We start from the raw sequence: 27,899 nt of genomic DNA, 5'->3' as shown, positions 1-27,899 counted from the left end.
TTACTTGTAGATTTCTTCATAAATGCTCTGAATAATACATGTTTAAATGTTTTAATTTCCTTTATATGACGACGATGTAAAGTACATGTACTACGGACTGTAGCTTGAGCAGGAAAAGATAAAACATGCAGCAAGCAACTAAATGTCTTCATGTCGTTTTTGTAACATGTGGTCAAAATTAAATAATAGGCATTCCACAGTGAAATACCAGTACAAGGAAAAAGAAACAGTAGCGAAACAGTATAGTACCTACATGGTGTCATGCAGAAATGTAGAATTCAGTGGATCATAAATAGGTCTTTAACATCACAGAACTTTGACCAAATTTTGGCACACTTCTGATATAAAAGTTAGAGTACATAATCTACAGGAAAAACTAGTATGAAGTCTAGTGTCTATAGACCAGAAATCCACTGTAGAGTCATGTTACTGTTTTAAAGGACAGCTTGAATGTCCTGGATAGATGCTAGTCTTACAAACTACATGTATGTCAGTCTTGATCCTGCAAACTAGAGCTTGTTTACATCATCTGCAAATATTAAACATGGCAGTGATATGAGTACATCTAGACACATCAATCACACCCTTAGCCTTTATGAATTTGGAATCACAACTTCACATGGCTAATACAGTATTCATGTGTCCAACACAAATAAGGAATGTCTTATTTCAGTACAACATACCATTGACTGAATGAATGCACACACACACACACACACACACACACACACACACGCACACACACACATACACACACACACATACATACATATATGCACAAAGTCATACACTGTATAGTCACACACATCCACATATACATTATTCAGCTATAAAGCATATAGAAAACGCAACAGAATGATACAAAGTGATATCCATTACTGATCCATTAGCTAAACAATAACTTAATAATAATTATACTATAGTCTACTATACACAGTGTGTAGTACTCTGGTATATACATGCAGACTGTATATATACATGTATACTGACAACATCATCCTCGTTCACCAGGACCCTTCCGCTCCACGTTACATCGCTCGCAGAAAGGGCCCTGGTAACACGGGATGGCATCCATGGTTATTACGATATCGCCACCAAAACAGCTTCAGCCAATCAGAGGGGTTAAAACCCGTTTGCTTCCTCTCATCGGAAGCAAGCGCGCAAAGAACGCTGGGAAGCTATCAACCAATCAGGTTACGTGTTACTGCTAGCTCATTAATTATTCATGAGCTACAACTGCCGTTTGTCCCAAATAAGGGTTAGCTCATTAATTATTCATCAGCAAGTCTCGTCGACCTGCAATAACCATGGATGCCATCCCGTGTTACCAGGGCCCTTTCTGCGAGCGATGTAACGTGGAGCGGAAGGGTCCTGGTGAACGAGGATGGACAACATATACAATGTGTACATACTCTGGCCTTGGACTGCTCCATTATAAAATAATGGTAGTGTTGTTATTTTCAGAACAATAGGTTGGAATTTTCTTTCCATAATTCTAACACCTCCACACTGTTTGCTACCGGTCTCCCACTATCCCCTAACATGGAATAAATTTGTCAACCCCTGATTCACATAATGGAACAGCCCACATGCAACAAGTTGATTTTATGAAAGCTTTGGACACTTCCTGGGTACACGACGGGAAACAGCTATCACTCTGTTGCATCATCCTCTTCGTCGTCGGGGGGCGGAGTCTGGGCGCGGGCCACCATCTCTGCCACGCCCCCCTCCACCACGTGAAGCCGTCCGTCGCTGCCAATCATGGTGGGTTTTACTATCCCTTCTCTACAGGGCACAACAGAGCATGATATCAAACAGTACTAGTCTTTAATTAGTCAAGGCAATCATGAATTGTATTAACATATATCAATATTTACAGAGGCAATGAAAATTGTAGTACAATGTATGCTGTAATCATGCATAATTGCAGCTACACCCAGTTATGAAAACAACAATATATTTCATACATATCTGTTTTATTATAACATTTATAAGAGTTCACCACAAGCATAACAGTTATTGCATTATGTGGATAGAGTGCACTAGATCGATACAATCTAGAACTACTAGGGTTGGGTATCTTTTGAATATCGTATATGTGTGTTTATGTGTGTGTGTGCGTGCGTGTGTGCGTGGGTTGCATGCATGCATGTGTGTGTGTGCATGTGTGTGTGTGTGTGTGTGTGTGTGGGTACATCTATGATGATGATGTGTGCTTGTGTGTGTGTGGTAAGTGTGAGTGTGGGTGTGTACCTTGTTAACTTGTCAAAGTCACTGGCCAGCTGCATGAAAAGGTGTTCCTTTTGCTCTTCTGTCATCTCCTCAAGAGGGTTGGGTCTGTCGGGCTCCACACGCCCCGTTACAGGGTTGATTCTGTAGGACAAGCACAGACATTGTCAGGATGTAGAGTATCTATCCTCTAGGATAAAATTGTCTTCACCTCATTAACATTTCAATTCAAGGTTTTGGTATGAAACCTGGTTCTACAGTTTTTAATCACTGACGAAAAACAGTGGATGCTGTCTGAAACGTCTGATGGTTCAAAATTTTACCGTTGCTTGAGTAACTATTTTTTTTGTGAACCCTCTTAGCTAGCTCTTTTTGCTACTCTATGCTGGCTCCCACACTTCCTACTCACCAACTTACATGTAGAAGAATTACAACTTTATAGCACGACTATCATACACAGCACAATATGTATAGCATAAGACTTATGGGAGTCAGTGTTAACTAACGAGGATGGTAACCAGGCTGCACATGTCTTTTAGGGATGGACAAGGAAAGATTATGAAAGTAATGCCTTCACTTTGTAACTAAGTAAGGACAAGTTTTCTTTTCAGATCACAGATCAGACAGTTCTTTTTTTTTTTTTCTGTCACCTCTCTTGCACAGAATCCTATTTCTGCAGGAGAACTAGCTGGGTATACTTGAGTGTTGAGAAACATTCCATTCTTAAAACCAAAGGTTAAAACTTCTATAATTGGTCTTACTTGTCCCTGGCCACCATGTATTCTTCTGTGTCGCTTTCCTCATCGCCGCTGGAGTAGTTGTCCTGTCCAGAAGACGGCCCGCCGGCAAGAAGGCCGCGGCGCGCGAGCAGTCCCGCCGCGTTACCGAATCCTGTGTACTTCACCAGCCTGTCAACTGTCAACAACAACAACCATTTGATAAACAGGCACAAACAAACAACAGTGAAGATTCGCCAAAAGAAGTGCAGGAAATGGTGTATAGATTTGCCTTCTTTTTCAATGTGTTCATGTTTTATATATTACAATCAAAACTGCCCAAGAAGACCACTCAGGGGACTGATAAAATCTGGTCTATGTCAGTATGTGGACATACAGTTTGTAGTACATGTATTTCTGTAAACACTCCAACTCTTACCATTCTCCTTGCAGAGAACAAACAGAAATTCTGCCGCTGCCTCCTTCACTTCTGTCACTACACAGGTCATGAGACGAACACACCTGAAAAATACAACTGTCTTTTATGAATTTCTTACAGAGAAGAAATCAAACATTTTTCTACAATATCAGAATGTCATCACATACCTAAGGGTTTTTTCTAGAAAACAATTACAATGGAGAGCATTGTGAGGGAGCGGAGCAACTAAGCTGGGGATGGTGTGGAAGGGGAGCATTATTTGGCTTCCCGAGGGGCAAAATTACAGGTCACTGTTGAAGGCTGTGGCCACATGTGACCTAGTAGCATCCCTGGTCAATCTGAATTTTATGGTTGTCAGAGAGTCTGCTGTCCAGGGTATAGATCTTAACTCTCGTTTCGGTGATCTGCATGACTATGTCGAGAATGATATTCATGACGACGCAAATCAAATTGTAAATTCAAACTTCAATTCGGACCGGCAGCATATGGACAAGGCACCCCCAAACAAATTTGGTAGACTAATCTGTGACCTCTGTATCCAAGCTAACCTGTCAATACTAAACGGTAGGGTAGCAGGTGATCTCCAAGGAAAGTTTACTTGCTATCAACCAAACGGTAGTAGCACTGTCGATTATATGCTCTCTAGCCAATCCTTCTTAAAACACATTTTATTATTTCGTGTCAATCCCCTAAATATGTTCTCTGACCATTGTATGTTGTCGGTGTTTATCCACTCCAAATCTGCTGGACATCGTGTTAAGGAAAAACATAAAACCTGTAATGTTAGACCAGCTCCTAAACGATTTGGCTGGAACGAAACATCAGCCAAAAACTTTTTCCAATCTATAAGCCAACCTCGCATCTTACAAAGGCTACATGCTATTTCACACGAAAATCTCAACAATGCAGCCACCCCAGATCAAATTGAAAACATTGTCTCTGAATTTAGCTCATTGTTGAGGGATGCTGGCCATGAATGCTTGAGTCTGAAAAGAAAAAGAAAACATGTACGAAAAAAACAAAACAAACGATGGTTTGACAAAAGTTGCACGGAAATGAAACGTGAAATTAAAAACTTGGCTTCCTTACTTGAAAAAAACCCATTGAACTCAGAAATACGAGGAAGGTTCTTTAAAACAAAAAAAGAATACAAGAAACTGGTTAAAAAGAAAAAGCGTGACTTTCATCAGCAAATTATGAACCAGCTATCGTCCCTTAGAGAAACTAACCCAACTGCTTTCTGGAACTTGGTAAACAAGCTAAAACCAGAAAAAACACCTGTAAGCAACCAAATCTCAGACGAAACTTGGCTACAACACTTTAGTAACCTCAACAAACATTCAACAGATAACAACAGTAATGTAGACGCCTCAGCCACTGATTCCGTGGACACTTGTCTTCCTTCTGTCCCAAATATGGACAGCTCCATATTGGACTCCTCCATAACAGAGAAAGAATTGGACTTAGCCATATCTCACTTGAAAAATAATAAATCAAGTTGTGACGACATGGTCTTAAATGAGATGCTAAAATGCGGAAAGCTTATTTTAAAGAAACCACTTCTACATATCTTCAACTCCTGTCTACGAAATGGTTACTATCCTAAAGAATGGTCACGTTGTCATATTGTCCCTATTCATAAATCTGGAGACACCGCGCTCCCAGACAACTATCGGGGAATATCAATAATTAGTTGTCTGGGAAAGCTATTCTCATCTATCTTAAATACACGTCTTGTTAACTATGCAGAACATTACAGCCTTTTCAAACCCCAACAGGCCGGTTTTAGAAAGAAATTTAGAACAACTGATAACATTTTTGTATTGTCTACTTTAGTAAGCAGATATCTAAGCAGGAATAAACGACTCTATGCATGTTTTGTAGATTTTAGCAAGGCCTTTGACTCGGTTTGGAGAGAGGGTCTCTTGCTGAAATTGAATAAACTTGGAATAGGGGGTAAATTTTTGCTTACTATTAAAGACATGTATTCCAAAACAACAAATTGTGTAAAAACTAGCCAAGGTCTAACTGAAACTTTTGTAACTAACTGTGGGGTTCGTCAAGGCTGTAACTTGAGTCCAACATTGTTTAATCTATTCATAAGTGATTTAGCAGATGCGTTTGATGATGGTATTTGTAACCCTCCTACTTTACATAATAAGAAAGTGTCTTGTTTATTATATGCAGATGACCTAGTGCTTTTCTCTGAAACCCAACGGGGACTGCAAACATCTTTAGACAAATTAGAAAACTATTGTAAATCATGGCATTTGAATGTTAATCTCAAGAAAACGAAAGTAATTGTCTTTACAAAGGGAGGCCGTCTGCCTAAAGACTGTTATTTCTTGTTTAGTAATAATGTTATAGATGTTGTGACAAACTATTGTTATTTGGGTATTGTTGTAAACTCAGCTGGCACGTTCAAGGCAAACAACAAATACTTACACAGCAAAGGCTCAAGAGCCCTCTTTGGAATCAATCAATCTCTTCACCAAGCCGATCCTACAATTTCCGTTAAAAACAAAGTCTTTGATGCATGTGTAAAACCGATATTGTTGTATGGGTCTGAAATCTGGGGATCTTTCAAAAGTCCAAAATCATCCCCAATTGAAGCCATTCACTTAAAATTCTGCAAACAAACATTAAAAGTCCCCAAGTCTGCATGTAATCTAGCTGTGATGGTGGAATTGGGGAGATACCCCCTTAGATTAGAAGCTTCCCTGAACGCTATAAAACACTATATTAGAATACGCCAGAACGTGCCAGCTGACAGCCTTTCAGCAGACGCCCTTTTGTGTCAACTTGATTTAGATACATCAGGGGCTAAATGCTGGGCTTCGGGAGTCCGCAAGACACTTGAGGAATGTGGTTTTGCCTATGTATGGCATTCACCCCAGAATCTTTTTTTAAATTCTTCTCAGATTATTCCATCCATTCACCAACGTCTGAAAGATATGTATTTCCAACATTTTACAACAGAAATGCGAAACAATAACAAATTACGAACGTACAGATTATTTAAGAATACTTACCACGAGGAGAAATATCTAAACATTACAAACTCTCGACACAAAACAGCAATCACAAAACTTCGGATAAGTTCACACAAACTGAACATTGAAAAGGGCAGACACAACCGCATTCCTCTGCAAGAAAGAATTTGTCAATTTTGTAATTTAGATAGAATTGAGGACGAAAGACATTTTGTTGTGGAATGTACATTATATAACGATGAGAGAAATATCCTTTATACTTATATACCAGATAAGTTCCCTAGTTTTAAATATATAAACAGCACTGAAAAATTCCTATTTATAATGAAACTGAACAAACCATGTATTACGAGTTCCATATCTACATACATCTACAATTGCCTTATGAAGCGAGAAGAAGTCGAACCTGTAAACAGTAGACAAGTATAGATTAGTCCTATTAGACACAGTAAGATATCTCATTATATTTCGTTATATTATCACCACTGTATGTAGTCCTTTGCTTATCACCATGACCTGTACTTAGCTTGTTTAAGCATAAATGTACAATAAAGGTCTTTCATTCATTCATTCAATAATTAAGGGGGGCAACATGGTCAGGGCATGGGGGTGCAGCGCCCTTGTTCCCCTGTTTAGATTAAGCCCTAAAATACCTGATGAAATGCAACAAAAAGAATGAAAGTTTGCTCACTTGTTGCGTAACTTGGGCCCCTCCTGCGGTAATGTCTCCACATCTCTCAATGGGGGTAAAACCTACACAATAAAACATAAAGCAATATTACGAATGGAATAAATACTGTAGGCAAAACTACTGTTGTACCTGCGTAAGAAGACCACTAAGGAAACTGTGATTAAATCTGGCCTATGTAGACAGGTGATCACTTACAGACAGGATACTTCCTGCCTTTGTCAATGGGAAAAATTGTCTTGGGACCACCAAAAGTGGTCACATTGGTCAGGTGGTCCTGATACAGAGATGGTCACTTGTACAGGTTTTACAATACTTATTTCACATTTTCATAACGGATAATGCATAACTAGAATGAGCTCATGCAATATATCAAACAAGGACATTGTATATTCAAATGATGTAGACTACATGACATGATGTACATGTACATAAGAGGTTAACAATAACATACTGAAGTAGCCATTTGGCACCCCATTCTGCACTGGTTTCTGAGTTAGGCAGCAGGGAGAAGGTTAATGATCCCCTCACCTTAGTTCTGAGGAACTTCCTGATGTTGCGATCGGCTCTGGAGATGGCGATCAGACAGGCCAGGACAGGGGACAGGGTCTCCAACAGACGTTTGTTCTGGAAAACAATCAAGCTTTAAATTTTCAAAGTAAAATCAATTATGGCATAACCTCCTGCACACAAACAACGGGATACCTAACCTCTATCAAGCAAGAATTTCAGCAAAATCCCCATGCACCAACTTTTCTGTGTTTTCTCCCTCTAAAAACTAGCCACTTAGTCTAGATAGATAGATACAGTGTTAGGGATGGATACTGGTTCCACTTACTAAGGTCCAAGTCCAGGTTTAGGTCTAGAGGCTATAGAACCTGGACCTGATCCTGTCTAGTTGACAATGATATTTGGTTTTTATGAAACCAATATCAAGCATAGAGAATTAAGACTGACATTTTTTTTACTCTGGTTTTGGACTTTCAGGTTTTGGGGACTCTGTTCTTGGATGTTACATGTATACAGGTCAGAATCAGGTCAGGCGAACCGGTATCCACCCTTATACAGGGTGGATTCTACAGTATCAAAGTCCTACCTGGTCTATTCTTCTCTCTAAGAAGTCCAGAATGGTCATGATGGCATCCATGTTCCAGCCGTCGTACTCTGTCCCCACACCGCGCTCACCCTGTCGGACGATCACCTCGCTCAGACAGCTCCTGGGCATGTTGGTCAGCAGGTTGATGGTGTGGCTGTCGAGGGAAGTCATGTCAGATATGTGTGCCTGTCACTAAAATCCCATGGGGTAGTGGTAGTATAGGGCTGGGACTAGGGGTGGATACCGGTACAGAAAATTCAGGTTCAGGTCTGGTGCAGCAGTACTATATCATATTTTGGAGAACGAGACACAAGTACAGGTCTCTGTAACTGTAAGTCCTACAAATTATGATCAAATGTGACTGCCTGCTGGTGGTATTTCCTGATCGGTCCAAAAACTGGTCCACTGATTTTTTTTTCCCTGTCCAGCAAGAAATACCAGTTTTGTAACGGTACACAGTACCAGTATCCACCCCTAGCTAGGACCACACAACACTCCAAACTACATGTAAAGAGCTAAAAGTCTAGGTAATGAGATACTCAATACAAAAGTTACTTATTAATAAGCAGCAGTAACTGGATAAGTTTTGTGAACAGTCAGACATTACAGACAACACTCGCTGTCTTCCCAAGTCTGGTCAGCATCCACTGCCTTTTGAAGTTTCTGACAAAAGACAGCAGATGCTGTTTTAAAAATCTAACTGTTTACAAAACATATCCAGTTGCTTTGGTATCTTTTGTATGGAGCATATGTACTATTTAAACATCCAATTATTAAAAAAAAACATGGAGTATACTTTCTTCTTAGCTCACCGAAGATTATTTCAAAACATCTGTTTCATTCCAGTGCCTAAGAAATCTGAGGTAAAAGCTTAAAAGCTGAAAAGTACTCAGTTCCTTACTTATGCAGCTCCTCTTGTTTTGCTTCACTCGATGCCCGACACATCAGCATGTATCTGCACACAGCAGTCATCTGTTTGTACCGCTCCAGCTCCTCCTAGTGACAATACATGGAATGACAGCATGAGCAGGAAACCACAATTCAACTTGGAAATGTAAGAAGACTGTCATTTACAAAGACATGAAAATTATGTTTTGAGAAGACAAAGCTATTAATTTTCAAGTTTTACAAAATTTGGGAGGTGGTACCTTCCCAAAATTAAAGAATATTTATTACAAAAAATAATATTTTAAAAAACAGCATTCAAAGTTACAAATCTGCACATTCACAACTGTGACAGTAGACAATGAAAAAACAATGACCACTAACCTCGTCTAGCTGCCTGCCTTGTCCAGTGAGTGTGACATTGAACATCGTCTTGAGGATCTCCGACAGAAGGTCCACCTGTTCATCAGTCAGGACCACACCTTCTAGAGTACCTGTAACAGCAGAGACAAAAATTAATCAACTTTAAAAACGAATGATATCATAATTAGTAATGGCAATTTACAAACATGTAGATGGCATGCACTGATGACAAATACATATAACAGTTGCAAAGATAAACCAACAGTTATAAACATGTACATGTTATACTATGTACATACAGTACACCTATGTCATTTTTTTGCTAACAAGTTTGCTCAGTGCAAGGCCACATGGACCACGTCTGGGCACTGAACTAACGCTCACTGAAGCAGCGTCTCTTCTCCCTAAGTTAGAAACATCAACCTTAGGCAAGCTTGTCTAACTAAGTAACTGACTCAATAGGCGAAGCAGGGGTTATGATCATGGGAACTTCCCTACCCCATTTTAGACCGGAATCATTATGATTTGATCCACCAGGAAGAACCCGTGCTAGTACTCTTTTCAATAAGTGTGGCGGATTCTTCAACGTGCTCGAGGTGTGGCTCTCCTCGAACACGGGACCTCCATTTAACGTCCTATCCGAAGACACCTCTAACTAACAGCGCTCGTGAGTGCGACTCGCACACAATATGTATGCGACCAGTTTCTTGAGAATGCGACTAGATTTAAAATCACGGTCGCACGGTGCGACAATCCAAAATTAAGACCTGCGCCAGGATAATGGCTGCAGAACTAAGCGGTAAGCCGAAAATATAGGTATTCCAATGCTACCGCGAATATTGTCGGTGCATTTTCTATCATGTTCCCACACCCGCGGTACAAAAACTATCCGTTCCTAGTGGCAAAGTTACCCATAGAAATAAAGGATATAAGTCTCTCTCCTTTGTGGTGTATTTGTTTTGTAAAATGTTTCAAACGCCAAAACTTTGTCGATGAAAGTGAGCGCTCGCCGGGACGCTCGCTGTTTTCAATGGCGGCCATGATGTTTATAAAAAATAGACCGCAGCAGAATGAAAGGCTTGTTTCCTGCGGTCATATTTATACCTGTTCAAGCGATGATTTTTACGATCAAAAATTGATGAATCAATTCATGTGGAGTTTTATTTAAAAAAATATCAAATTTTCCTTTTGTCACCGGTATCATTTCAAAGCTCATTACCTGCCCGTTGTTATGGTGCTGCATGTACTTTCATTCTGCTGCTGTCTATACTGCACAGCGGCGAATCACAAAGCTTTCCCCATGCGGTCTGCCTGTCATTGGATGACGGCGCCGCGCGGTCCTGACGCGCGAAATTTGAACTACGCGTTTCGAAGTTCCCGATTTGACTGGGTCGGCACAAACAGATCATTTTTGATACTATTTTGAGCAAGAATTGTAAGGATATTAAAGTATTTTGGATTATCTGTAGACAGAGGGTGAGGGTAAAAAGAAAAGAAATGCCAGTAAAAATGTTGAACTTGATGCCAGCAGTGAAGTTTCAAATTATGGAATTAAGGGTTAATGACCCGCCCCAAGGTGTATATGGTGTCATAACGCCTGGCCATGTGCTATAACCACCGAATAAAACCACCAAGTGAGCGAAGCGAACGAGGTGGTTTTATGAGGTGGTTATAGCACATGGCCAGGCGTTATGACACCATATACACCGAGGAAGAGGCGGGTCATTAACGTTATTATCATATAGCTTATCCAAACTGACGCATATCAGAGTAGACAATTTCTGTTGGACGCATAGATCCCTTATACTATTAAGAATGCATTTCAGAATTCACATTTGTCCTTTTTTAACAGAAGATGATGAAGAATATGTACAACTGTTGCCTGATTTATTTATTTCAACCACACAGGATAGGAGGGTCGGTTTCAGGTCAGTCAGAAAATGTTATCATTGAAGAATCTCCCTGCAACATGACCTCAGGTAACCTGATTAGAACACAGGTTCTTTGGCCAGCAGGAAATGGAACGCGCGGAACCTTAGATAGAACATGGTTTCTTTGGCCAACAACAAATGGAACACGCGGAACATTTTTGGAAATTTTAAATTTGTTTTCCCTTTTTCATGTAATCTAAGGAAATTTTTAGGAATTCTAAGACAATAAAGATTTTTTAAACTAGGTTAAGAAAAAGATTCATCAAATAGATACCCCCTATACAAAATGCAACGGTTATAAAGATTTTTTAAACAAGGTTAAGAAAAAGATTCATCAAAAAGATACCCCCTCTACAAAACGGAACGGTTGTGTTCTGACATGACGTCAATAAGTGGTGTGTTATGGCGTGATAACAGACCACTTATTGTGGGCAATGGAGGCTTCTGATTGGTCTACGCCATCTACCTATGTGATAATATGACTTTATTTGTTTTGGTCATGAACCCAATAGATAAGTTCTAGAGTCATCTATTTATTTATCATTCAAGGTTATGTGAATCATTACCTGCCTTGTTCCAAGTATCAGTATGTAGGAAGGTATTGAATGAATTGAATTGCCAATTGTTCTGCACCATCAATGTAGGTTTTTATCTTTTATGATCTATTCAAATACTTTATTCCCGGTTGTTAACGTATAACATTGATTAATAGGAGTATTATTTGGTATAGCCAAGACTTTTGCTTGTTCTTCCAACTTTTTGTAGTGGTGCCCCTAGATTTTTGCTGGTGCTCCTAACTTTTTTGAGTTAGGAGCACAGTGCTCCTAGGCCTAAAAGTTAGTCTGGAGCCCTGAACTAAAACTCGGTACTCATTTTCACCTGAGTGAAGTAAGTAAGGTGGTGTTAAGTGCTTTTCCCAAGAGAAGATCAGTGACATGACAGGATTCGAACCTGGGACCGCTGGGTTCTGAGCTGAACACTCTTGCCGTTACGCCACATTACCCCAATGAAATCATCCAAACATACCCAGAGTGCTGTTGTTCTCCACACCCAGAGTGTGTTCCATGGCTGACAGCAGTAGTGCTGGGACGTTGAACTCAACCTGAAGTCTTTGTCTGACAGAAGAAAACAATAAATCCTTTTGAGTACTACTCTCCAAGCAGAATCTGATATATCGGTGGCAAGGCATAAGGGCTAACGAGTACCCAAAGCCATCGGAGTTTTATAAGGCAATGAGTAGGGGCTATAACACCATTTTTGAAAAGAAATGCTCCTCCGTGTTTCAATGATGGCAGATCTCCGGTGGCTTTGGATACTGGTTGGCCCTTTTCATACTGCCGTGCCACCGATAGATCTGCTTGGAGATTACATATGCCATGTACCTTTGTACCTGCAATGATCTCAATGTGTAAAATGACATCTTCATGTATTACTTTGTTTCAAAAAAATGTTTAAGGAGATGTTAAGTTATTTTTGTTGTAATTCTAGATAAGATGTAAAAATTCAAAAAGATGAAACAGAACTTGAAACATGTAGCCCAAAATTAGATTCAATATCCACCTGATGTCGATGCACAAAGCTGTCAGAAGGAATGTCAGCCTTACAGCAAAAAGCTGCATAAAGAGAAAAGATGGTTAGTGAATTAAATGTTTATTTCTAACTGCCAGAGGGCCCTTTGAAGTACTTCTGAAATGTCATAATTAACACTTGATGACCTGAAGTAAAAATGACACAACAATATCTGTCTATATGGAAAAAATATAGCTGTACACAACTGAGAACAATTCTAGGGTTGACTGGATACACATCTATAAATGAAAGGATCACAGTCTTACCTTGACATCATAGGACAGATGGGGGTCTGAGATGCACTTCAACCTACCAGCCACACCCTCCACACAGCCATTAGAGCTGCACAAGTCAACATTCAAACAAGTCATCATCTGGGGCACAAATTATCATTCCTTCATCTTTAACATAGATGATTAAATGACAGACAGTCAACAGTATAAACAAAACATAATGATAGAAATGCCTGAGAAAAGTACTACGGCAAATTCTAGGTTGGTGCTCAGTGTGAATACTAGTACTGCTTTCTTCCTGTTCAACTGTTGGTATGTATTTTCCTTCTGTTTTTTAATACTTTCAATGAGTATATCTTAACTCTGAACTATGACCGGACCTGCAGAGTCTCTGTGCAGTAGGACTTGTGAAGATGATGTTACACAGGCACTTCTCTGCCTCTGCCATCACTGTGGAAAATAAAGAAAAATACTGTCAAAATCACTGCATAGCATGACAGAATAAGTGGATACCAAAGACAGCCAACGACTTGAATGTTTACACCCAGGGTGTTGTACCAAAATGCATTGGTTTACATAACAAGTGCTTAAGCCCCTATCTTACTGGACCTGCGGCACGTTGGCAGCCTCACTGCGTCCTAAATTGGATTTGTGTTACCCTTGAATTTATATTGGGAATATCATGTAAAACGTACAAGCATTGAAGTATGACTTAAAAAGACAACAAAACACCCTAGCCTAAAAAGATATTTAGGCTAAAAGTATTTTATCCATGAAATTCATTGAGAGCTCTGTCAAATTGCCTAGTTGTAGCGAGGTGGCCAAACGTGCCGCAGGTTCAGTGAGATAGAGGCTTTATACCAATACGATAAGTGTCCTTCATTAATCTGCTGGGATACAACTTACAGAAATCTGCCACTTTGAAAAATAGTGGGTTTGAGAGATCTCTAGTGCAGCATCTCCCAGGTATGCACAGTTTAAACACACATGAGTGCATCATATAATTATACTGGGGGATGTAAATGGCTTGGAGATCTGTTTGGACTTATCTTTTCGGGGTGGCAGAAATATGTACCCTGTTGGAATTATATTAGTAGATGTTACAACGCTATATTCTATAAACATTGATTTACCTTCATCTTCTGGCAGCTCCAGGACAGCCTCTGCTCCGTCCATCCCGGCATGCTTCAGGAGTGTGGTGACACACGGTGGTTTGGCCAGGAACTGCAGGGAGGCCTTGTCTCGGCTCAGGATGCGAATGGTTGACAGACAGGTGGCATAGCACGATGGCTGCATGTCCTTGTTTAGTACCTCGAGGATTGCCGATACAAGATCCTGAAATTTTAAAATCTGAAGTATTTGAACTGCAGCTGCACAGTAAACAGTGTGTAACATATGGTCATCTTTTTGTAATAGCCACAGGCTAGTTGGACAGCCATGGCTGTGTGTGCTGAACAGCCAAACCAATCAATAATTGGATACTACTAGTATATGCCATACATTATACATTGTATATTAAAGGAGGTTCAAGATTTTAAGTATATGCATGTGCAGCGAAATGCACTGTGTGTTAAATATGTCAATGGGGAAGGCCGCTGAGACATAAACAATACACATTGTTACCTCTGTGAAAATGAAACCGTCCCAAACGGCCGAACGCCGTCTGTGACGGGCGTCCACTGAAATTCGATGCGTCCTGAATTATGACTGCAGACCGACTTGGACGGGTTGTAAATCCCTTGATGACACGTCTTGGACGGTCTGAACGGCCTGAAAAACGCCGGACGCGTCTAGATTGGCTCATTTGCCGGCGTCGTTGACGCCGTAGAAAACGTCCCAGACGTCTTGGACGGCGTCCGCGCGGGCTCCCCGCCGGGTTCCAGGCGCCGCCGGGGGACGCTAGGGACGGGCGCCGAACGACGCCAGGGACGGGCGCAAACGGCGCTTCTGACACGGACGCGTCTAGATTGGCTCGTTTGACGGCGTCGTTGACGTCGTAGAAAACGTCCCAGACGTCCTGGACCGCATCCGCGTGGGCCCCCCAGGGACGGACGCAAACGGCGTCAATTTTCCGGTGCTAATCCGGGCTGCTGTGCGCATGCTTGCTCCGTTTTGAGACGCGGTTTCTGACGGCGTCCGGACATGGTTTTGATTTTTATGGCCGCTTGGGGCAACAAACTTACAAAGTATGCAGCCAGACTGGCGTAGCAGACCACCCACGGCCGCCATGGCCTCAGACAGCTCGGAATGTGGTCTAATCTGCCTATGTCCATGACGCCAATAGCCAGCCAATCAGATCGTCCGCTCGGCTATGACGTAATTTTACCGCCAGAGCCTGGTGCAGTCGATTTCTAGACTTTTCCCTTCTATCTCCCCTATTTATTCATTGGTATTGCCCAGTTCAGAGGTCAAACAAGGTCTTTGAGCCTAACAGAAGCCTCCAGAACAAAGGGACAAGTCTGCAAGTGCTTTTTTCGTCGCACAAATCTCTCCGAAATCGCTCTTTCCTGGCGGCAATGGCGGGCGAAACATCAGGTAAGACTTCCCATTGCACATTTTCTTGGTAATTTTGCTGGTCTAACTGCACATTTTTAGGGAACTTTAGGTTATCCAAAGCAATTTTCTGTCATTGTTGACGTGGTCAGCTATCGCTGGCGCCATTTTGTTTTCTGGTTGTTTGTCTTGCAAAAATTGTTCATGTTTTTGAATTTCGAAGGTTTCGTGCCTCGAGTCGCCTGCTCCGTATGTTTTTCTATGGCGGTTGGGTCGATAGAGCACCGGTTCTATCGGAGAAATGTCTGTCTAGTTGCAATACGCTATGTTTTTAAGAAAAATGAATAATTTTCCTGAATAGTATAGACCCTCTGCTATCTTTCTACATGGGTTTCAGCCGTTAGTATTTATGTGGAAGAATTGTTGATGATTTTGAAGTGGGCGATGTTACGATATTAACTGTTTTAGCGGGGTTGGGGAGGGGGGCGCAAAATCGCTGATGTCCATAGGAAATAGCTTCCCGTATTATGAGAGCGCCGTAGTTCCACGTTTTTACGCCGAGGTGATTGTCTTGAATATTTATAAACTTTGTGACAATAATAAAAAAAGAAATCAGATTAATTTTCCGGATTTCATGATATTTTATATAGATTACATCCAATTTTTATGGATAGTAAACTACTGTTTTGTTAGTCCTGGATCAAAAAAATGCTTGAATTATAGATATTTTTGTTAATAATTGATTGATTGTTGTAATAATACTGGTACATTGTTGATTTTTATTTATTTTGCCTATTTCATTGTACAGTAGAATCCGCTTATTTGCATAACTGATTTGCCAGTGTATTTTATGCAATTATAAGGAGTAGTCAATTAACCCTAGGGGACAAAATGAGTGGCACTGAGAGGGGAGGGGGTTGTAGTGGTTACTAGGATGGCACTTGAAGGAAACAGACACACTTTCTGTCAAATTCACTCACTCCCAGGTTATACAACATGTATCATATTGAATTCATAAGCATATCATCAGTTTATTTACACATGTTGAGTGCAAAGAATGGCAAACTTAGCGAAAAATTGGCAATTATATTCTTTTGAATCCTATCACAGCAAATGACAATGGAGTAGCTACAGCTTTTTCAAAACACAAAGGACAATAACAGTTCCTATGGTGTTGTCTAACCATAGAAACTATCCATACTCGATTTACATCTGAATGACATTTGCATAAGATCCATAAGAGTTAGTGACTTTGACATGTTCAACCAGTTTTACCTGTTACCATTGGCATTATTTTATGCAAATAGCAGGAGTATGCGAAAATGGCTAATGCAATTATGCCATTTTATTTATAATGGAGTGAATGGGAAATGGTTTGGGTTTTCATAATTTTATGCATATCCCCGAAATATGCTATTATCAGTAATGCAAATAGCTGGAGTCTACTGTATTTGTAGATGAAGAACTGGAGGATGACCACATAGGGCTGCTGAGAACAAAGTGTCGCCTGTGTGGACATGCTGTTGGAGATAGAGAGTATTCGTGTTCGTCATTTAGTGAGGGGTTTTCTAACATATTTGGAATAAGCTGATATTGTCGAGAAGATAAAAGAGATGTTTGTACAGTTTGTAGTAGAGGATGTGAAGATGTACTATGTTGACAAGAAAGAGGACTTGTTGGAACTGTACTTTGAAGTTCAAAATGAAGCCATTGACCAAAACAATATCCAGTGTGCTTTACAGCTAGATGTCTTAAGTGATGCAGGTCAGACTGAGTTGTGATTTTAAGGTGTAATACTCATGTGCTTTGTTAAAGCATGCAATTTTTGACATATATTTCTATCTGTCATGTTTTTTGTCAGGCTATCACAACATGTGTTGGTAGTACATAAATAAGTAAGCGGTTTTGTCAACTATTATTGTCATATAGACATGTAGAAATGAATTGATATGGTATGTTCTGTACATTTCATCGGTGTCTGTGGTACACTTTCTTCACAAGTTCAGTCAAGTTAGACAATGTTTGTCAACTTTGATGTTTCACTTCTAATCTTGTATTTTGTGGAAACATGCTGTCTTTGATGTAAATATAGTCATGGCAGTATACAGCTGAACATTGTGACAACACAACACAACAAGCAAGTTGATTGATATATATGTATATTTGCAAAAAGTAACTTCATGTTATAAACAGTTAGGTGAACAACCTACTTCAAGAGACTTGTAAGACTTGGTGCAGGTAATGCTATGTTCATGTACATGAAGATATTTGCCTTTGACGAAGTTTGAGACATGTAACGCCATGTTAATGTACTGGTATATAATGATATTTTCCTTTGAGACAGGTAACACCATATTAATGTACACACTGTATAAAGATATTCTACTTTGAAGTTTGATACAGTTAACACTTCGTTCATGTTACATTGTGTACAAAGATATTTTCCTTTGAGACAGGTGCCAATATGTTCATGTATATAAAGATATTCTCCTTTGAGACAGGTACCAATATGTTCATGTATATAAAGATATTCTCCTTTGAGACAGGTGCCAATATGTTCATGTATATAAAGATATTCTCCTTTGAGACAGGTGCCAATATGTTCATGTATATAAAGATATTCTCCTCTGATGCACCTAACCTGCTGTGATGTCACATGTCTTTCTATAGATTATCACGACCCCTTCCACGGCCCCTTCCACCTGGAGGTCTTTTAGTTGTCTTGTCTTGTGAGATATGCGAGTGAAGCTGTATACAACAATATGTGTTTACGAGTGGTATTTAAATCAAAGTGTGCGTGGTCGTGTATTGTGTAGATAGTCCGACAAGTCGGCTTATATAAGTGCCCCTCTAAATATCGTAAACCAATTAAACAAACAAATTGGTCCGTAAAAGGCTGAATTATTAGTTTTTTTTGGTTGTAATTTTGCGACATCCAAACAAATTATTTCAGCTTCGTAACTGACAACGTACAAGTACCATAAATGTAGCGTGGCCCAACGCGAGGCAGCCCGTACGCACGTGAAAAACTGTCGAAAACATCTCTAATCTCTATCGTAGTTATGACACTTGTAAGAACTGGAAACGTTCCACTTCACGTCAACAAATCAGAAATCATACGTCCCGTCGGTAACCTGGCAGAAGATATTTGCGAGACAGGTAAGTAAGCCGGGGGACCGTAGCGTTCTCATACTAAGTTCGCCAAGTGGGTCAACTTTGACGGGACAAATCTAGTTTTTAACTACTTTTTGACTTCTCAACTGGCTTACCCGCGGTTGTCCGAGTTTTCAAAATAACGGGGGCACATACATGTATAATAGCTCAGATTGACATATCGTGGCTTCCGTAGGACTTGATATAGGAAGCATAGCACTCAGATCGGCGTTCCATGTTACGCGCCGATTTGAGGCACAAGACATGGTCACGTAAAAACTCAATAGTCCTCGAACAAAAGGCCAAATCATGCATATAAATGTGTCCTCGTAATGTCAAGACGTTCCTCAAGCCCCTGCAATAAAGCGGGGTATCTAAACTTCTCCAAGAAGCAAGATTGCTCGAGTTAAAGATGACCCATTTTCCAAGGTTTTCCCTATGGTTTAAGTATTACACTCCGGACCAAGAACGCACCATATGGGGGTTTCGCGGCATGTGGTTTGAGGGCGACACTCCACTGTTTCCGGGTCACACTCAGCGTGACGCAGAATACTGGCAAGACAAAGCAAAAGAAATGTTTCGTGTTGATTCTGATGACAGTTGACTGTGTTCGGGCGGGAAGCGCGCAAGGAGGCGGCCCAGTACACGTTTTAAAGTAACGATGGCATTGTATATAATGTTCTGGCACACTTTCTAGTTATACTGTTAAAACTTTTGGCTTTTATACCCTCCGAATTATAACTTAAAACCGTTCCGTTGACAACGTTAAGATTGCATTATCAAACGGGTTATACCCGCCAACTTAAGACAGGTTTGATACTGTTCTTTAGCAAAACTTCGTAAGTGTTCTATAACATACTTAAAATACTTTTCCGTTTCACGTCTGTATCTATATGGGTGTACACACGCCCTTTAGAAGGCAAGGTTGAAATTGGGTCAATGGAATGACCCAATTCTAAAAGGAAAACTTTCCGTCCTACGTCCGTGCCTACATTGTTGTACACACGACCTTGAGAAAGCAAGATTGAAATTGGGTCGATGGAATGACCCAATTCTAAAATGAAAACTTAACGTTTGACACCTGTGCCTATATGGGTGTACACGCGCCCTTGAGAATGAAGGTTGAAAATCGGGTCAATGAAATGACCCAATTCTAAAAGGAAACTTTTCCGTCCTACGTCCGTGCCTATATGGGTGTACACACGCCCTTGAGAAAGCAAGGTTGAAATTGGGTCAATGGAATGACCCAATTCTAAAATGAAAACTATTCTGTTTGACGTCCGTGCCTATATGGGTAATATACGCCCTTGACAAAGCAAGGTTGAAAATTGGGTCAATGGAATGACCCGATTCTAAAAGGAAAACTTTCCGTCCTACTTCCGTGCCTACATTGTTTTACACACGACCTTGAGAAAGCAAGGTTGAAAATTGGGTCAATGGAATGACCCAATTCTAAAATGAAAACATTCCGTCCTACCTCCGTGCCTACATTGTTGTACACACGACCTTGAGAAAGCAAGGTTGAAATTGGGTCCATGGAAATTCTAAAAAGAAAACTTTCCGCCCTACGTCCGTGCCTGCATTGTTGTACACACGACCTTGAGAAAGCAAGGTTAAAATTGGGTCGATGGAATGACCCAATTCTAAAATGAAAACTTTACGTTTGACGCTCGTGCCTATATAGGTGTACACACGCCCTTGAGAATGCAAGGTTGAAAATTGGGTCAATGAAATGACCCAATTCTAAAAAGAAAACTTTCCGTCCTACGTCCATGTCTACATGGGTATAACGTTACACACGCCCTTGAGAAGGCGAGGTTGACATTGGGTCAATGGAATGACCCAATTCTAAAATGAAACTTTTCCGTCCTACGTCCGTGCCTATATGGGTGTACACACGCCCTTGAGAAAGCAAGGTTGAAATTGGGTCAATGGAATGACCCAATTCTAAAATGAAAACTATTCTGTTTGACGTCCGTGCCTATATGGGTTATACACGCCCTTGACAAAGCAAGGTTGAAAATCGGGTCAATGAAATGACCCAATTCTAAAAGGAACACTTTCCGTCCAACGTCCGTGCCTACATGGGTGTAACGTTACACACGCCCTTGAGAAGGCGTGGTTGGCATTGGGTCAATGAAATGACCCAATTCTAAATTGAAAACTTTTCCGTTTGACGCCCGTACCTATATAGGTGTACACATGCCCTTGAGAAGCCAAGGTTTAAATTAGGTCAATGAAATGACCCAATTCTAAAATGATACCTTTTCCGTTTGACGTCCGTGCCTATATGGGTGTACACACCCTCTTGAGAAGGCGTGGTTGAAATTGGGTCAATAGAATGACCCAATTCTAAATGAAAACTTTTACTTTGACGCCCGTGCCTATATGGGTGTACACACGCCCTTAAGCCGGCGTCAATGCGAGCGTCGGCCGAATTCGTAGATCGCCGAAAGCTCGCCGAATTTCAAAATCGCCCGAGCATATTTGGATCAATTTGATTTCTAAAAATCGACCGAAGCCCGCGTAATCGACAGAACGTCGACCGTCCTTCGGCCGAAAATACCCTTTTGGAGCTCGCCGACATGTTGGCCGAGCTTAATTCTTGATTTGTGACGGGGGTTTAAGATGGCAAGGTTAAATTGCGTCAATAGAACGAGGACATTGTATATAATGTCCTAATACACTTTCTAGTTTACACTGTTTTCAGCTCTTATACCCTGAAAATCATAGCTAAGAGCGTTCCTTAAGAACGTTTAGAATTGCATTATTAAGCGGGTTCTATCCGCTAACTTAAGACGGGAAACTCTTGTTTGGAAAAGTTTGTAAGTTCTATTCCATACGTGTGAGTTTTCATTGTTAGGAACTTACGGTCGTACACTATAAGGACGGAATGTTTTTTGCACTCTTAGTGGCTTTTGTGTAATTTATAGAGGTCATGGGGGAAGATTGACTTTTTTTATCATATGCCTCGTTGGTTATACACCCACTTAGGACGGACAATTCTTTTATGTCCGAACTGTTGCGATCCTTTGAAGCGGTTTCAACTTTGCACTCTACAGGGATTGTTCATATACACTGGTCCAATTTCAACCGTGCATTCTAAAGGGCGTGTTCATACCCCTACAGGCACGGGCGTAGGACGGAAAAGTTTTCATTTTAGAATTGGGTCATTCCATTGACCCAATTTCAACCTTGCCTTCTCAAGGGCGTGTGTACACCAATATAAGCACGGACGTCAAACGGAAAGTCTTTTATTTAAGAATTGGGTCATTCCATGGACCCAATGTCAACCTTGGCTTCTCAAGGGCGTGTGTACACCCATATAGGTACAGACGTCAAACGGAAAAGTCTTTGTTTATAGAATTGGGTCATTCCATTGACCCAATGTCAACCTTGCCTTCTCAAGGGCGTGTGTACACCCATATAGGCACGGACGTCAAACTTAAAAGTACTTCATTTCAGAATTGGGTCATTCCATAGACCCATTTTCAACCTTGCCTTCTCAAGGGCGTGTGTACACCCATATAGGCACGGATGTAGGACGGAAAAGTTTTAATTTTAGAATTGGATCATTCCATTGACCTAATATCAACCTTGGCTTCTGAAGGCCGTGTGTACACCCATATAGGCACGGACGTCAAACTTAAAAGTACTTCATTTTGGAATTGGTTCATTCCATAGACCCAATTTCAACTTTGGCTTCTCAATGTCGTGTATACACCCAAACTTAAAAGTACTTCATTTTGGAATTGGTTCATTCCATTGACCCAATTTCAACCTTGCGTTTTCAAGGGCGTGTGTACACCCATATAGGTACGGACGTCAATCGGAAAAGTTTTCATTTTAGAATTGGGTCATTCCATTGACCCAATGTCAACCTTGGCTTCTCAAGGCCGTGTGTACACCTATATAGGTACGGACGTCAAACGGAAAAGTTTTCATTTTAGAATTGGGTCATTCCATATCATAGACCCATTTTCAACCTTGCCTTCTGAAGGGCGTGTGTACACCCATATAGACACGGACGTTAAATGGAAAAGTTTTCATTTTAGAATTGGTTCATTCCATAGACCCAATTTCAACTTTGGCTTCTCAATGTCGTGTATACACCCATATAGGCACAGACGTCAAACGGAATGTTTTCATTTTAGAATTGGGTCATTCCATTGACCCAATTTCAACCTTGGCTTCTCAAGAGCGTGTGTACACCAATATAGGCACGGGCGTAGGACGGAAAAGTTTTCATTATAGAATCGGGTCATTCCATTGACCAAATGTCAACCTTGCCTTTTCAAGGCCGTGTGTACACCCATATAGGTACGGACGTAGGACGGAAAGTTTTCATTTTAGAATTGGGTCATTCCATTGACCCAATGTCAACCTTGCCTTCTCAAGGGCGTGTGTACACTCATATAGGCACGGACGTAGGACGGAAACGTTTAAGTTTTAGAGTTGGGTCATTCCATTGACTCAACTTCAACCTTGCCTTCTCAAGGGCGTGTGTACACCAACGTAGGCACGGCGTAGGACAGAAAAGTTTTTGATTGTAGAATGGGTCATTCCATTGACCCAATGTCAACCTTGGCTTCTCAAGGGCGTGTGTACACCAACATAGGCACGGCGTAGGACAGAAAAGTCTTTGATTATAGAATTGGGTCATTCCATTGACCCAATTTCAACCTGGCCCTCTCAAGGGCGTGTGTACACCAACATAGGCACGGACGTAGGAAGGAAAAGTTTTCATTATAGAATTTTGGGTCATTCCATTGACCCAATTTCAACCTTGCCTTTTTAAGGGCGTGTGTACACTCATATAGGCACGGACGTCGAACGGCAAAAGTTTTCATTATAGAATATTGGGTCATTCCATTGACCAAATGTCAACCTTGCCTTTTCAAGGCCGTGTGTACACCCATATAGGCACGGACGTCGAACGGAAAAGTTTTTATTATAGAATTGGGTCATTCCATTGACCCAATTTGTACACACGCCCTTGAGAAGCCATTGACCCAATTTCAACCTTGTCTTCTCAAGGGCGTGTGTACACTCATATAGGCACGGACGTCAATCGGAAAAGTTTTTATTTTAGAATTGGGTCATTCCATTGACCCAATTTCAACCTTGGCTTGTCAAGGGCGTGTGTACACCCATATAGACACGGACGTCAAATGGAGAAGTACTTCATTTTAGAATTGGGTCATTCCATTGACCCAATTTCAAACTTGGCTTCTCAAGGGCGTGTGTACACCAACATAAGCACGGCGTAGGACAGAAAAGTCTTTGATTTTTGAATTGTTTCATTCCATGGCCCTAATTTCAACTTTGGCTTCTCAATGTAGTGTGTACAACCATATAGGTACGGACGTCAAACGGAATGTTTTCATTTTAGAATTGGGTCATTCCATTGACCCAATTTCAACCTTGCCCTCTCGAGGGCGTGTGTACACCCATATAGTCACGGACTCAAACGGAAAAGTTTTCCTTTTTTTGAATTGGGTCATTCCATTGACCCAATGTCAACCTTGCCTTCTCAAGGGCGTGCGTACACTCATATAGGCACGGACGTACATGTAGGACGGAAAAGTTTTGATTTTAGAATTGGGTCATTCCATTGACCCAATTTCAACCTTGCATTCTCAAGGGCGTGTGTACACCCATATAGGCACGGGCGTCAAATGGAAAAGTTTTCATTTTAGAATTGGGTCATTCCATTGACCCAATGTCAACCTTGGCTTCTCAAGGTCGTGTGTACACCCATATAGGCACGGGCGTCAAACGTAAAAGTTTTCATTTTAGAATAGGGTCATTCCATAGACCCAATTTCAACCTTGCTTTTTCAAGGGCGTGTGTACACCCATATAGGCACGGACGTAGGACGGAAAAGTTTCATTTTAGAATTGGGTCATTCCATAGACCCAATTTCAACCTTGCTTTCTCAAGGGCGTGTGTACACCCATATAGGCACGGACGTCAATCGGAAAATTCTTTCATTTTAGAATTGGGTCTGCTTTCATGAAGGTTGCCTCCAGAGTGCCGAAGCCACCGTCTTCTTTGGGCTTCTCCAACTTTTCCCGGAACTCAGCCCCCTATGTCTCAACTGCTTCTGAGCATATACGTACAAGCTTACCGCAGCGAGCACAGGCACTTTAGGTGACGTATGCCCGGTAGGTGTCGTCTGTTCCGTACTGGGCGCCCAGTAAGGAGCCGGTTACATTTGTTAATTTGCACTGCATGACAAATTCTAAAATAAGAAAAGTATTCTAACATATCTTTGGATAGAACGTGAAGATTGACCACACTTCCGTGTTCGGCCGCAAGCCCTTCTGCTACGACCCGGAAGTAAATTACGCCTGATAATGCTGAAACGGTAGCACGGAAACCCCCATGCAGTGCGAAATCTACGACAGAATTTAACACAAGAAGGCTCATTTGGGGCCAACTTTGAGTGTGCAAATCTCGTTCGAAAATTATATTTGGATCTCCAAGTGTATCGCAGGAGCTTAGATAGCTTCTTGACATTACAGGGACACATTTATATGCATGATTTGGCCTTTCGTGCGAGATCTATTGAGTTTTTACGTGACCATGTCTTGTGCCTCAAATCGGCGCGTAACACCCACAGTCCGTCCGCCATCTTGGATTTTGGGGTCAAATCTTGGGGTCAAGAGAAGTACGCCTGCGCAGGACCGCTGACGGCGTGATTAATGACATAGGCAGATTAGACCACATTCCGAGCTGTCAGACTGGAAGCTAAATTAAACGAATTTCTTATAACATTGCTCCGCGGTTAAAAAACATTGCTTAACACAGCGGCGCAGCTTTGTGAAATTCAATCCGGCCTTTGAAGTTTGACTGCGTGCGCCGGCTGAAAGTTTGATTGACATGGACGGGCGCGCACAAGTCATCAAGGGTGGGTGCAAATTCTTAAAAAATTTTTTGATCTTCTCTATTGTCTCATGAATGTGCACAATGAGTCTAAAAATAAGACAGGAGATATTCTAAATATGTATTCTACAGTATCGTTATGTTATTTGTATTTTGTGGGGTCCAAACAAGATCCTCAGTTTGATAATTGCTACCCCGTAATCGGAGTCGGAAGGGCGGTAAGATTCTGTCAGACGTGCCGCGTGTTGGTGGGTTGAAATCATTTTCTGTTGTCTAGATATACATTTTCACAGCATCTTCATCGTTTATTAAAACAACAGATATTGTAAACAGGTATTCTACAATTCTTATGTGCCTTTTTTTCCCGTGGTATTTAATTGCAACATCCTATTTTATCATTTCTTTTGTAAGTGGGGAGGGCACCGTGAGACCTCGTCGGAAATGATCTGCCTTTGTATCATTGTAACGAAACATCAACATGAAATGCTTGTTCACTTACCAGTCTCCACTAATATAAACTCAGCCAGCTTGATAAAACTCAGCTTCTTTGGTGATATCCCTTTTTTCTGCCGACGGAAGTTTGTTGACTTTCGAACCACCTCCTTGTTCGAACCAAGATCGCAGCGGCGGGCCCGCCACGGCAAATAATGTTCTTATCATGATTCTTCTCACAATCGACGTCTTCTTTGGCAATATAAACTCAGTCACCGGAATAAAACCAAACCCCGGATGTTGTAGAAAGATACAGCTGCTTTTAGAAGTAAATTGCATCCTCCAAAAGTGCGCGAAATCCAAGAAATGGGCCAAAAAATACAGCAAAACGAGCACTGACTGAACAAATGGTCTGCAACAGTTAACGGTCAAATCGAAACTACCGCTCAAATTTGCGCATGTGCAGAAGCCGAAAACGTGCTTTTCACACGTTAGAAATGACGACAGGCGGAAGCGTCGGGTGAATAATTATTTTATAGCCCCGTCCGACGCTGTTTCTGACGTTTCCAGCGTCCAGGAAGGCCGCCCCGGCGTCCAACTAACAGACGGGCAGGACGGCCTGAACGCGCGCGACGTGTCCGCCGCCGTTTCTGACAGGACAGACGGCCTGGGACGGGCTCCGACGCACCAAAACGCTCTTAGACGGCGTCCAAACATTTTAGACGGCTTCTTTTTTCACAGAGGTAATTATGATAATGAAGACAATGGTTGAGACATGAAATGTTTACAAGTTAAGGGCCTTCACCTTTGACAATTACTCACAAAACAGCATTTCACTGTGCATGCGTACTTACTAATCGTGAACCTCCTAAATTATAGAGCTGATACCCAGTCTGACTGTAACGTTACAATTTACTACAAACAACAGCAGTTAATTTTTCATTTCATCACCTTGTTACTTGTATTGTGATAATATCTTCAGCCGTTTTACTTTTAGTACAATGTGCATATGATATACATAGCAACAAATATGGATCCGATACAAATTGTTAATGTGTGATGTAAGCTAAACAGGCACTGACCTTCCTCTTGTCCTGCTGTAGATCTGGGAAACCAAACGTCTTTGCATGCTGGAAGAAACACAGTGAAATGTACATTTAGCTGTCAATCAAAAATGTCACTGTCACTGATATTGATAATCTTCTCCAAAGTAAACATGCATACCATTATAAATGTAGACGCGTCCTGCAGTCCTACCGGACTTATACCTTTTATTATACATCTTCATGCTGGAAAGAAAATACAACTGCTTCACACGCCCTACCTTCATAAAAACACACAACAAACAAAGACACGCCTTCCAAACACTGCCGCCGCCCCCCTCCCCTCACCAGCTGCCCCCCTCCCCTCACCTGTGTGTTGAATGACTGGAGATGCTGACAGATCTCCGCCTGGTCTCCCCGCTTCAACACTCCCACCACTGAGTCCACTCCCTCCATTTTTGTGTTAAGTAGATTTTTGGTCCGATTTTCTTGCGACACAACTATCAGATATTCATGGCCTCAATCTTATTACAGTGCTTCACACACGAACATAATTTCCTGGACAAACCATTGGCTATCCCTCTAGAATGTGTTTTGTTTTATAAATCATCATTTAGAACAAAATAAGAGACATTTTGGGATAGATATTGGTACGGGCAATGTTAGCATAACAAAAAATCAATAATAATCAATTTATAAGACTAATATGATGAAATGAATTGAACGCAAAACCCTTTAGAAAAGTTAG

General features: G+C 41.1%; 1 protein-coding gene and 1 long non-coding RNA gene across 3 annotated transcripts; one reads left to right on the top strand and one right to left on the bottom strand.

Moving 5' to 3' along the window:
- Positions 1-35: 35 nt before the first annotated feature.
- Positions 36-27,896, bottom strand: LOC136430029 (synembryn-A-like). Of its 2 annotated transcripts, none has more exons than XM_066420254.1 (16): positions 27,521-27,896; positions 27,191-27,238; positions 14,276-14,477; positions 13,523-13,592; positions 13,176-13,251; positions 12,901-12,953; positions 12,367-12,455; positions 9,431-9,540; positions 9,063-9,157; positions 8,162-8,315; positions 7,597-7,692; positions 7,069-7,130; positions 3,385-3,467; positions 2,991-3,144; positions 2,254-2,373; positions 36-1,785 (listed from the first exon to the last, which is right to left on the bottom strand). In XM_066420254.1, the coding sequence occupies exons 1-16, from the start codon at positions 27,605-27,607 to the stop codon at positions 1,653-1,655; spliced, it is 1,632 nt and encodes a 543-aa protein (XP_066276351.1). In that variant the 5' UTR covers positions 27,608-27,896; the 3' UTR covers positions 36-1,652. The 2 variants fall into 2 exon arrangements, with proteins under 2 accessions (XP_066276351.1, XP_066276352.1); XM_066420255.1 differs by lacking the exon at positions 27,521-27,896 and adding an exon at positions 27,433-27,472.
- LOC136430027 (uncharacterized) lies at positions 15,379-18,275 on the top strand. The gene is made up of 2 exons (XR_010754839.1): positions 15,379-15,677; positions 17,093-18,275. It is a non-coding gene; the product is annotated as an uncharacterized lncRNA (long non-coding RNA).
- Positions 27,897-27,899: the final 3 nt, after the last annotated feature.

This window comes from Branchiostoma lanceolatum, chromosome 3 (genome assembly GCF_035083965.1).
Source record: "Branchiostoma lanceolatum isolate klBraLanc5 chromosome 3, klBraLanc5.hap2, whole genome shotgun sequence".
Taxonomy (NCBI): domain Eukaryota; kingdom Metazoa; phylum Chordata; class Leptocardii; order Amphioxiformes; family Branchiostomatidae; genus Branchiostoma; species Branchiostoma lanceolatum.
This window is presented reverse-complemented; position numbering and strand designations above follow the sequence as displayed.